We start from the raw sequence: 13,394 nt of genomic DNA, 5'->3' as shown, positions 1-13,394 counted from the left end.
CTATATAATATATGTAAAACGTGTCAGATAATAACTCAAAACTTTGATCAACGGCTGCCTTGCTTGATGTAAGGCATGTAAGGTTTGTCACATTGAGGTCACAAGTTTGAACTGCAACATTTGGAATTATTTTCTAATACAAGTTTCAAGTAAATGAATCAGTTCGGATTATGGGTGGCAAACTGGCCAAAATTAACAAAAAATAAAAAATAATACAATATCAAACAATATTATTAATTATTTTATTATATACTACATATATTATATATATTATAATTTATAAGTGCCGAGACGAGTTTTTTCTAAGTCTACTTCGTTCCCGTCTTCGTCCAAGATCTTGTCGACCAAAATTTTACCCAGTACCAAGTCGGATAATATAATTATTAGTTCCAACCGGATAACGATGGGTCAGATATCTGCGAATTTAAGTGGTGTTGTCATGCTTAGTTTGGATTAATAAAATTGGCTGGTTCACTGAATTTTAATAAAAATTTTGGATGACAGAATTATTTTCTAATAAGTTTCAACAAGTGATGAACCAATTCAAAGTCAATAAAATTGATGAAATCACCGTATGTTAATCAAAATTATTTAGGCTATATCAGGTCAAAATAGTTTTAACTAATGTTTTTATCCATAATAATATTATTACAGAAATATAAATTTTTTAAAATTGTATTAATTTTACAAAAAGTGATTACAAAAATTAATCCACATTATATAATAAATATAAATATGTAATCATGCATACAGGTATAGAGATAGATACAAGTTTAGTAAAGAGAGGGAAAAAAAAAGGTGAACGTTCCTAAACTAAAATCAAAGAGTAGGTAGTTTGCATGATGTTACGTTATATTATAGATTCAAGATTCATATATAACTTACTACTATATATGTGCCTAATTAAAAAAGGTTTAACTTCTAATAATCTAAAATGAGAACTGCAAATAAATTAAAGGATCCTCCCGTATATATAGATCATTATTTATAATGAAATTTAGTTTCCTTGTTCAACAGGTGAAGGGGAGTAAGGGGACCAAAAGAATCATGAAAACTCTGAACAGATCGAGTAAATGCATTTGATGAATAGCATATATAATTGCCAAATTATAATTTATTATTTTTTTAATCAATAAATTTAAAATGTATTATAAAATAAAATTGTTGACTCTTGAGATTTTTTCAATTCGAAATTACATTTCCTGTACCCTAGTTATAGTATTATAAAATTACTTATTTACGTGAATAGTGAGCTAAATAAGATTCCATTTTGCAGTTGCATAGAAATAGAAAGCGATGGAAGTCCTAGTGAGATTCTTTCACGAAAATGGAGACCTTTTGGGATAACAAAAGTACAAAACCATGTGAGCAGTAGTCATATGAAAGAAGCTACTCCCCTTTTCAATGTTTCTTCACGCCAAAGGCAGCAATTGCAATTTGCAAACAAATCTAGTTTCATAAAAATGTGTTGGTCTTTATGATATTCCAATTATATAGATTTTAGTTTTTTTTTTTGGATTTTTATTTCATATATTTTGCTTTGTATTAATTAGTTTTTGTTAGTCAAGATCTTAGGTTAGTTTATTAAGCATTATGTTACTAGGTCTAGGTTTGATGTACTTTTACTACTAATAAATAACAAAATAAAAAACTTTGGAGAACAAATTAAAATTGAGAAGAAAGCAATAACCAAAAAGATATAAAATGGGAAGAGATTATTTGCTAGATATGGCACCAATAAGTTATTACCCCAAAAGCAAGAAGCAAGGCTATATAATGCAATAATATGACTAAAGTTTTGAATTATAATTGATTTTGCCAAGTAATGAGGAGATGATAATTGAGGAAAGAGTTCAACTAGGTTCACTCAACTGCAGAATCTCCAGCTCAGCTTGCCAAAATTGCAATTCATGATTCTCTACTTTTCTGTCCTCATTTTGTAGTAACACGTTTTATAAAGCTTTTCATTTAATTTTCAAATAACACCACTCTCATGTTAAAACAAAATCTTACATTTAATTATATTTGATCAAGTTCTTCAATTATCAATGAATATATTACATTAAGTAGCCCAACCTAACATGCATGGCATATTTAGGGCCATGTTACTTCACACCAAACGTTTTAATTATAGTTGCTAAATTCAATAATTCTACTGAAAAATCGGTGAATCACGTATCTTAAATCGATCCAGTCTAATATTTTAACTGTTTAAAAAAAATCAATCAAAATTTAACAAAATCAGCCAGAATCAATTCTAAGTTCTAACAACTATAGTCCTAACTCGCATTTGTATACTAGATCAAGCGCTAAATTAAAAAAAATCTTATTCAGATCTTTATAAAATCTCTCATGCAAATACTATAAATAAATAGTTTAAATATACGTCTATAATATGCTATTTAATCATAATTTTTATATCTCTTAAACTATTATCAATTTAGGTATCAAATAATCTCTTTCAGATACCTCTATTATCGATTTATTGAATCATCGTCAATTAGAAATCCCTCATATCCCATCTTGAAATTAAGGGTTTGCTCTTTCTCAACAAAACCAAACGTGTGAATTGTCTTTGATTTGCTTTATCTTTAGCATCTTCCTTAATTTTTAGCATATACGATATTATTATATATATTTATTAATAAGCAAAATAATGTAAACTGATATCAATTTTATTAGATGATCAACTTTTCTTTAACCAACTTTTTTATAATCAATAATGATCAGCCAATAAAATATATAGTGGATGATAAATATTAAAATGGGAAAAGAAAAATTAAAAAATTAACAAATTATAAACTAAAAAAACTAATTCTAAAAATCTTTATTTCCAAATTAATATATAGCGGCTTCCGTAACAGCTAAGAATGCCAAGTCAAGTCCATGCATAATCTAAATTACAATAGAAAAGCAACAGCATAATAATTAAATCTGCCACTAGTATTGAACTCAAGATTATTTCAACCAATAGAATAATGGTGAAAACTCAGGTGTAGACGTGAAATTGATAGTTGAGAGTCCTTAGATAAAAATTTAGTCAAATCAGTTAAATTATCTAACGACTCTCAGTTATCAACTTCACGTGAAGTCGACTGCACTTAGGTTTTTACCTAGAATAATACTTGCTAGCTAGCTTTGCTTTTGACTCAACTCACCTTCATCCCTTTGGTGGAGGACAGATAAATGAAATTACTTGAAAAACTTTGATGAATAATCAAGATAATGAATAATCAAGAAGTAGCTAGCATCACCTTAACAAAAGCTAATTAAACAATCGTCCAGATATGAAATTTCATGCATATATACACACCATTTAATTATAAAGTAAAATATAATAATTTGATTACGTTCTTAACAAGTTAGAACTTTATTAATTAATTAATGATGCACGTAACTATATACACCTAAATTACATGAATGTAATACATTTTATAGTTTGATATATCATATATACTAGCTAGCTAGCTAGCTAGAGGAAACGACAAGAAGCATACACACAGTCACGTTTAATCACAATCATCGTACTAGCTATAATGTTTCCAAACAAATTAAAAATTGAAAGCTTTTTTTTTTTCTTTCTTTTTGCTTTTGTTGGATGATATATATGAACAATTGTCGTTAAAAGAAAAGCTTATATATGTATGATAACACCATACAATACCTTTGCGGCTCAAATTTTTATCTTCATTTGAGCTTTATATGACGTAACTACAAGATCAAAAATGCTAAAAGACCATTAAGATTTATTATTTTTAGTTATCACTCTTAGTTATTAATTTGATTTTTTTTAGTCTAGTGATTCAATAACATATTTTTAATCCATAGTTTTAATATTGATGATTAACTTACGATAAAAAATAATAAATTCTAATGACTTTTTAACATTTTTCTCGTAAGATAAAATAGTAATGCCTATTAATAACGATTTGATGATCTATTATTTGTCCAAGGTAACCATATTCAATGCAATAAAATTAAGTTTTAATTATTCTCTCAATTCTATAATTTTACTAAATTTTTAATTAGGTCTTTGTATATTTTTTTTAATTAAGTTCATATATCATATCAGATTTTGTATTATAATTAAATATCTGTTGTAATAAAAATATTAAAATTAATGAAATATTTTATTAATCAAAATAAATATATTTAACACTTGATTGAATATTTTGTATAATTTAATAGAATATTCTGTTACTTCTAACGTTTTTGTCACGATAGGGACTTAGTTACAAAATTTGATATAATATAGGAACCTAATTAAAAAAAATATAAAAATTTAATTTAAAGTTAAATGAAATTATAGAAACCAATATAATAATTAAACTTAAAATTAATAGGAGAACTAATTAAGATGCAACTCTTTTATTAAGAAAAAGAACAATAATAATAATAATAATAATGATCTTTTTTTCGTCATACATTCATACACCAATAATGAATGTATGAGGAACATAAATGTTACTTGTCATAAAAGTGTTTTGTGATAAATTTTTCTCTTTTCCTTTTCCCAAAATGCACTACAAACACAATCTTTGACCACACAAAAAAGCAAGCCAGGCTAAGGTAAATGAATAATGGGAGTGCATTATATATACGACGTACTAGGTATTGCGATTCCTTTGTGTCCATCCAATTGGAGAAGAATAAATTTGGATCTTAGGAGAATATTCAACATTAATATTGCAACCATGACTGAATGCAAAAAATTGCTTTTGGTCATATATGAAATATCTTAGCATCCATATTATAAACATAGATATTATTTGAATTTGAAGTCTTATATATATGACTCCTATCTCACGTGGAACTCTTTTCTATCTATAGCTCTCATTTTTATCTATATAACAAAAAAGTGATATTGCTATCACTATGACACAACATTTTTCCCCATTAACAAAGCAGCAACAGTTATACCACTACCATTTGTATAGGACATGTTCATCTTTTCCATCAAAAAGATCATGCATAAGAAAAAAAAAAGTTAATAATTCAAACAAGACTCAAGACAACCACCTTACGTATCATTTATTTATCGGTTCCGTTACGTTACCAACAGCGTATCTGCCAACTTCTACCAACTCTTATTTATAATTGTGTATTTGTGTTTCATAGAAGTATGTTCGTATATGTGTCTAATAAAAATATCTTTTTTATAACTGTGTTTAATAGAAATATCTTTATAGATATATTTTCTGGATGTATTTCTTTATATATGTATTTAAAATATATTAATTATTAGACACATCTACGAACACACTTCTATAAAACACAAATATAAATAAGAATTGGCAGAAGTTGACAGATAATATGTTAGTACCTATATTTTTCCTTTATTTATTTGCAATGCAATATAACAATAAGGTCAAAAGTGTCTACTGCTTACAAGTATCCTCTTGATTCCAGAGGAACAATAAAGTTAATGTGTGCATGAATATTCATTTCATATATAGTCAAGGAAGAAGAATCCAATTCAAGGTAACAATTTAAGTGACCATTACAATTCATCTCTAGCTTTTAATAGTAAAACCTATATTTTTTAATCAATGTATATATTTTTCATATTCCAATATATATTTTATACAAGTAATTAAATTTTGTTGTACAAATAACATAATTGTTAAAAAAATTTACTTTTACCCCCCTCTCAAATTTTCTATAACTTTGGATCATCTAAATTTTAAATTTATATTTTAGAGGGTAAAGTATGATTTTCTACCTTTGAATGGTTTCTCTCTCATATTTATTCTTGGTCCTACCTATAAAATAAATGGTAAAAGATCACACTTTACTCTCTAAAGTAAAATTCAAACTTTAGAGAATCCAAATCCATTAGTAATGTTACTTTCACTTACAAGTATCTGTGTTCTCTTTTCTGTGTTGTTGTTATCCATGCCTATTAGAGATGCGGATATAGTAATACATTTACTATTTTCTTAATAAAATACAAATTTTAACAAGATATGTTGATATACAACAACATACAAAATATGTATTTAGTATCATGCCAAAAAGTTAGATCACATATATATTATACATAAGATAAATTTTTATTACAATTTTGTCCCTTCAAAATTTTTTAATTTCACTTTCTCCTTTTATCACCAACAACAATAAGGATAAAAATGATTTTTAATGAGAAATATGTTTATGTCTCTTTATTAGTATCTTAATAACTAAACAAACTATATGTATTTATTTATATGATTATATCTGTATTTGTGTATGTGTATCCGATAAAGACACAAAGATCGAACTCTTGACCTTTTAAATCTAAAATTCTAGTGTCATGTCATGATACCATTTATCCCAGAGACTTATCTTGATAGAGAAAGGTAACACTAATGATTATATCTCTAATACTCCCTAAACTTTCATTGTATACATTGTATAAATATTTTATTGGCTCCCATACTTTCTCATATTTTTTTTGTTATCAATTTCTGGATGTCATAAAAGTGGAAAACATGCTTAAGAAGATAAACAATTAATGAAGCCCAGGTCTGATATATCCCCTTAGCCCATACCTTTCTATTTCAATCTGCATGGGCTTTTAATCATAGGCTGTCGGCCCAGATAAAAAGAGCCGAATGCCAAAAGCCTAAACCGTAAAGGATGTTTGTACAAAAACAAATAATAGCAATAAAGCACAAAGAAATAAACCAAAAATTTCGCCCAGATAGGATGTTAACGGGGAAGGATGGAGGCAGGGGATGCCTCCTGGTCTCCGTTTCCACTCTTAGATTTGTTTCTATTTCCGTTTTCATTTTCTACTATGGAGGAATATTGCTCCTCATCATTATTCTTCACGGTCCTTATTCTTCGTGACATCCTATTCTCTGTTTACATAATAATTCTAACTAATTATTAATTTCTATATGAATAGAGCTGCACGTATCTAACTTATACAAAAACTGCAAAATTTTATACAAAAAATTAAATGACACGATAGTGGCTTCTTTCGAAATGACATAGTGGGGGGAACGCAACGACGAGCCAGAGGACAAAAACAGTGGACGATGTGGGAGACGTAGCAACAGAAAGAAGAATGAACACAACAGCAGAGTTACGAAAAGGAACGCTGCAAATAGAAAGCACGACGCGGTGAGGGTGATGGCATGGTGAAGTGTGACGATGCGGTGAGAAGGAGAATGGCGAGAGGGTGGCTGCAGAGGGGAGCATTAGAGATCTCTGAATTAAAAAAAGGTTATGCAAATGAAGATTATGAGATTTTGGTTTCTATATATGTGTATGAAATGACTAAAAAACATATATGAAATAAACTATTAAAAATAATTAAGAAAATTTATAAATTTCGGGGAATAGCAGAGACGGGGACAGGACGGGGATCCCGCTCGAATCCCATTCGGAACAATTTCCGCAGGGATCCTTGCGTCTCGGGGAGTTTTGTCCTCTCTAGCCCAGAATCATTAAATTCTTAAATAATAGCTTTTGACTTATGCTTTGTGCATACAGTAATTCATTAATTAACAATAAACTATTAAATAGAATTTTGATTTATGTTTTGTGCATACAGTAATTTATTGATTAACCATAAACTATTAAATAGAGTTTTGATCCTAATCTGTCTTTTGCTAAAATATATTGTAAAAAACTCTTAAATAAACATAAAACCGCTTGTTATATAAATAGTTATTAATATTTACCAATACTAGCAAATCATATGAGTTTGGAGTTAAAAATAACATTTATGAATATTATCAAATGATACATATATCGACAATTTTGCAAGTGTTTTAACATAAAGTGATAAAACCCTAAAGCATTGAGCATGTCGTGCGCTATTGGATTGAATTGACAAGGCTTCTTGTGTCTTGATAGATGTTGTAATAAACCTTATTTGTTCTAACAGCAAGCAGCACATCCAAGACACAGCCAAATAGAGAAGCAAAAGCCATAATGAGATAAACAAGCCTATAACAATTTGCACCAATGCAAGTGTTGCCCCCACCAGGCACACTTGTCGCTTCAACATCATATAGGTAGCCAGCAATGAGGCCAGAGAAGATGAATGAGCCAATAGGAAGGTTCAGAATTAGAATGTTGTATACTATGCCATAGTATTTAAGCCCAAATAACTCTGAAGCTGCTGCTGGTGTTATTGTAAAGTAAACTCCATAGCATATTCCCACTACCATTGAACCTATGTATAGTGACCCTGGCAATGCCATAGCCAATGCAATGTACCCTATACTCATAAGGATTTGTGCACCTGCATTCCAAACTAGCCTTGGCATCCCTGATTTTCTGCAATATTAAACTTAATCTCAATATTTGTTCTGTATCCTAGAAGATGAAAACTCATTTGCAGAATGTGAAGTTGCTAGTTAAGAACTGTTAGATAATAATTTAATCAAATATGTCAAATTATCTAACGGTTATCAACTAACAACTTCATAATGAAGACAGAAAAGAACTTGCCTGATGTAGTATTCTGAGAGCGAGCCAGAAACAATGCGTCCGAAGAAACCCCATATGCTAATGAAGGAAATGAAGATTGAAACATCGGAGTAACCAAGTGCTTCTCCCATCTGCCCCATGTTGTTCATCACACACATTCCTGTTCCTACTCCACAAAGGAAAGACACAAACATGATCCAAAATTCAATGGTTCTCATCATTTCAACTATGCTATGTTCCTCCCCTATAACAGGCTTTTGTTTTATAATTTCAACTTCCTCCACCTTCTTGTCCCCATCAAGCAACGCTTCATGAATCTGTTGTTCTTCGTCTAGATCAGTACTATTGAAGATGATCACATACAAAGGCACAAGAAGCGGCATGACCAATAGGATAAGAAGCCCAGCTGTGAATATCAAGGAAAAAACATGGCCATGAATTCCGCTAACATCAAAGGCTAAAAGATAAACAGCTACCATGACAGCAATGAAGTTGAATGTGTTGAGGAACTGAGCTTCTTTCTTCTCTTGAGCATAAGTGGAAGCTGGCGGCGTTTCGCGAAGGAAAACAGCAGCAATGCAGCAAATGACGGCAGGAACAATGGTAAGCATTAGCAGAAACTTGGAAGGGTCTGAGGAGAACAACGCAGAACATATGTCAGTGAAGATTGCAGTGCTGAGTCCAACATAACCCTTTAGAATCCCAGAAATTGGTCCTCTGTTCTTCGGGAAGTTCCTCATACAAGTAACAAGAACTGCTGTGTTCATCCATGTTGTGCTGTTTCCCCCCATACACAAGAATACACACATCTGCAAAGCATTTTAAATGTTTAGGATGAGTAGTTTCATGATATAATATTAGAACTCTATGTTTAAAAGATTTATAATTATTTATGTTATCTTTTTTTATCAGTTTAAATTGCGGCCCTTTCCCGGACCCTGCGTTAAACGCGGGACGCTTGTGCACCGGGTTGCCCTTTTTTTTTAAATTTTTGAGATGACTGATTCCATGACAATCTTAATAAACTACTTATTTCAAAAGCTTAATCTGACAGGTGTTAATTACAGTAAGTATTTATTACTTACGAGCCAATAAGGGAGTGGAGTAATTGTTTGGCTGACAACAAGGTATTGAAGACCATAACCAATGAATCCCATGGTGGCTCCAATAATGAGAATAAGTGAAGTAGAGAAGTGATGAGAAGCAAGACCAGAGAGAAGACCAAAGGCCTTGCCAACATCCTTAGCAACAGAGAGATTGTTGAGTTGCATCTGTGTTAGAGACATTAGGGACTTCAAAACATCGGAGTAGTTGGCGAAAGTGTAGTTGTTTCCACATATTGCTTGAACCCATATGGCGGTTACTAGTCCTATCCATTTTCCACCTCCTTCTCCAACTACAACCCTGGCAAATAACGACATTATAATCTCTTTCTTTAATTTGGTTCTGATGGCTCTTTAACGGTGCCACTCGTTTATTTATAGGTCCCAATTCAGTCGTTAAGTCGCTGAATACCAAATTGTGGGATCATCAATTTATTATTATGATTACGTGACAGAGTGTTATTTATCTTCATGCATCAATACCATGACTATGAGACTATGACTATTCTTGTCAAGTATAGGAGTATGTCTCATTATTAATTTATTAATTATGAAAAAATCTAGAAAGTCAGTAACTTCATTAAATTCTGGCCAACATGTAATCGAGTAAAATATTAAATAAAATCTCACATAATTAAAATTATTATTAATGGCTATTTGATGGTTATAAATTATAAAAATTATTAGTCCTAACACTCATTTATTATTATTTTTTAATAGGATAGGATTACATATTAATATATGACACGTGTTTGATTGCTACAAATTAGAACCTGGATTTTGATAAAAAGGAGCATGGTTTTGCATTTCCATGAGTAGTGAGTGTGAGTGGGTGGTTTTGACCAATGCCAAGTTTCCAAATTAAATAATTTTTTGGTACAAGCTGTGTCTATTCCTCGGCGCGTCTTAGGATACGCGTTCTTAGCTTGTCCATCATTTTACTGCTGTGCATCTAGCATATATATATATATATAAAATTTGAAACAGAAATTATTTTTTTCATTCTTTAAAAATATTTCGATTACTTACAAAAAATACAAAAAAAATCACTTGACATAAAAATAAACAAATTTTAACAATAAAAATATTTTATTTTTTTAATTATATATACAAAAAATAGAATTAAGCGTTTAAATTTTTTTAAATATATTTAATATCTTATTCTTGTTGTTACTTTATCAAATTCGTCATTTTATTTTTTGGTTTATTTTTGTGAGTAATTTATTCCAATTAATTTACAGAACCTGAAAAGAAAAGCCATTTAGATCATTATTAGTTTTTTAATGCTAAAACATAATATAATTTTCAATTTATTGATAAAACAATTGTATCAATAAATAGTTAAAATACTATTCATTCTAACAGATAAATAATTATCTTTTTTAACGGTAAAAAAAGGATTTTGTCGAACTTTTAATTTTTAATATTAGAGTAGTAGTGATATTTTATTAAAATGTAAATTATTAGGGTGTTATATTCAAATGTAGAATCGTTTAACTAAAAAAATAGAAATTGAACTGTTCGATTTCTTTTAATTTGTGATAAAAAAATTAAAAATTTTGAAATACAGAAATCGAACTCTCCGATTTATATACTTTCCTAAAAAACACCAAACATTACATATTAATATATATCATCACTTCTACTTCCGTAACAAAAAAAATTAGCCGATTTTGTCCTGTGAAATGAAATGATCCAATGGAGAGAGGGGTCAACCTAAAGGTAAAGCATCTTGTTTTTTTTGGCAAACAGCTGCTGGTGTAGTGTGCGGTACCCTGTGATGGATATAGAAACTTAACTGCTTCTAACCAAGCAACACAGCCCCTAGATATTCAACATCCATATCTTCATCTATCTACTAACATTAACATATATATTAGTACTATGCTCCTTCAACTTCATCATTCTCTCTACCTATATTAATATCCACTATTGTTTACGCTTCCATATGGCTCTTCTAATTGTACCTCGTTGGTTGCTGTCCCTTGTTCTTCTCCTTCACTTTCTGTTGTGTTGCTTAGGAGCAAATGTTGTCACCGTTAATGTTGCTGCTGCCAAGGGCCTTATCAACACCGGCTACCTTTATCTCGATGTCAGGTCAAACTATTTACATGTCTTTTCTTTTCGGCTTAAACTTTTTGGATAAGAAATTTTATGACACATTCGTGTTTATTCTTTCTATCAAATAAGTAACTAATAAGGAAACTCAATGTTTTTTGGTATAATAGAACTGTGGAGGGGTTTAGAAAAGGGCATGTAGATGCTGCTAAGGTCGTTAACATTCCATACATGTTGGATACACCTAAGGGTAACAATCTTTTTCTTTCTTTAATTTTATCATCATCATAACAATGGTGGAACTTCGGTGAATTGAGATTATTCAAGTTTTGATTTTGGGGTGCAGGTAAGGTGAAAAATCCAAACTTTTTAAAAGAAGTTTCATCTGTTTGCAACAGAGAAGATCATCTCATTGTGGTAACTCTTATCTTCTTTCTCACTTTGGATTTTCAGTTTGTTGTTTCTTTTTTCCAACATTTTTTGGTCTGTATTTTAGGGTTGCCAAAGTGGAGTGAGATCTCTGTATGCAACTACCGATCTTGTTGCTGATGTAAGTGTAGTTCATCCCTTATATTAGATAATGTAAAAGCCATTATCACTCTGCCTCAAATATATAGCAGAGGCTATGCTTATTTGTGTATTATAGGGTTGTATTATCATGTTATGTATGTGACTTTCTATGGATGAGAAGACTAATAATTTTGTGTTTCATGTGAATTTGTAGGGCTCTAAAGTGTAGTTGATGATAGGAACGTGTTCTTCATCTTTGACTTGTACAATTGAAATATGTAGTTTTTTTTTTTGTTAATTGTTTGTATCCAAAGTGTTTGGCATACACAATACTCATTAATTACTTGTGGAAGTCATCTGAATCAGGGTTGTAACTTTTTGTAACAGTTCTGCTTACAACATTTATGTTGAATAGTACTGTTACTTTGAAGGTTGTAACTTTTTTTTGTTTCTATACTAAATATAGACCTTTAAGAAAGAAGACCAGCAATCTTGAAGAATATCAGAATAACATCATGTAGCTCATGGATCAAACTCTGTATAGACTTGGAATTGTTTGAACTTTTCAAATGGGATTCATTGGACTAATTAGTACAAGGATGAGAATCAGATTAATTTGGAACTAAGCATTTCCCAGTAAGATAGTTTTCATATAAACCCAAAAGAGAATATTGAGTGAGAGAGGGTAATAAAATTTAACTATCTATATACTCTTTTTATTAGCTTAAGTTGTTTGAAAGAAATAGTTTTATGATATGATATTTTTTATGATTAAAAAAATGTGTAGAATTTAATCTTTGTTGTCTCTTAAATAGGATAGTTAATAGTTACATTTGTTCTGGTAATTGTGATTTTTGCATCACTTTTAGAAAGATAACTTTGTTAATAGGCAGCATGAAAAAGGCAAATAATAATAACCGACAATTTTTATTTTCTTATAAAAGATCAAATAATAATAACAGTAAAAGAAATATGATAAAAATAACAATTAATTAATAATTATAAAATTATTGGGTTGGCTATACACACAACATATTCACAAAATTGGTCCATGCATGTTGGATCTATAGCATGGGGTATTGCCATATTGGTCAAAAAGTAATCATAATAATATTGAATGATGGTTACAGATCCAAGTTGATAGTGACTGAGAAGGGTAGGAAGATCAGTTAATGGGACCATAATGCTGCTCAACTGCAACTTTAACTGCTACGTGAAAACAACATCACATGCATATGCTCCATTTTTAATCTTTCTGGGGACACAATTTTGTGTCACCAACTACACATCCACATTAAT

General features: G+C 30.1%; 2 protein-coding genes across 3 annotated transcripts; one reads left to right on the top strand and one right to left on the bottom strand.

The window, feature by feature from the left end:
* Positions 1 to 7,717: 7,717 nt before the first annotated feature.
* On the bottom strand, positions 7,718 to 9,867 carry LOC107487474 (protein NUCLEAR FUSION DEFECTIVE 4). The gene is made up of 3 exons (XM_016108118.3): positions 9,510 to 9,867; positions 8,446 to 9,233; positions 7,718 to 8,271 (listed from the first exon to the last, which is right to left on the bottom strand). Exons 1-3 carry the CDS (start codon positions 9,843 to 9,845, stop codon positions 7,806 to 7,808), a joined length of 1,590 nt encoding a protein of 529 aa, XP_015963604.1. The 5' UTR covers positions 9,846 to 9,867; the 3' UTR covers positions 7,718 to 7,805.
* A 1,382-nt stretch (positions 9,868 to 11,249) lies between these two features.
* On the top strand, positions 11,250 to 12,306 carry LOC107487475 (thiosulfate sulfurtransferase 18). Of its 2 annotated transcripts, XM_016108119.3 has the most exons (4): positions 11,256 to 11,624; positions 11,756 to 11,835; positions 11,932 to 12,002; positions 12,082 to 12,306. In XM_016108119.3, exons 1-4 carry the CDS (start codon positions 11,476 to 11,478, stop codon positions 12,160 to 12,162), a joined length of 381 nt encoding a protein of 126 aa, XP_015963605.2. In that variant the 5' UTR covers positions 11,256 to 11,475; the 3' UTR covers positions 12,163 to 12,306. The 2 variants fall into 2 exon arrangements, with proteins under 2 accessions (XP_052118318.1, XP_015963605.2); XM_052262358.1 differs by having other exon boundaries at positions 11,250 to 11,624; positions 11,932 to 12,306.
* Positions 12,307 to 13,394: the final 1,088 nt, after the last annotated feature.

This window comes from Arachis duranensis, chromosome 5 (genome assembly GCF_000817695.3).
Source record: "Arachis duranensis cultivar V14167 chromosome 5, aradu.V14167.gnm2.J7QH, whole genome shotgun sequence".
NCBI lineage: Eukaryota > Viridiplantae > Streptophyta > Magnoliopsida > Fabales > Fabaceae > Arachis > Arachis duranensis.
This window is presented reverse-complemented; position numbering and strand designations above follow the sequence as displayed.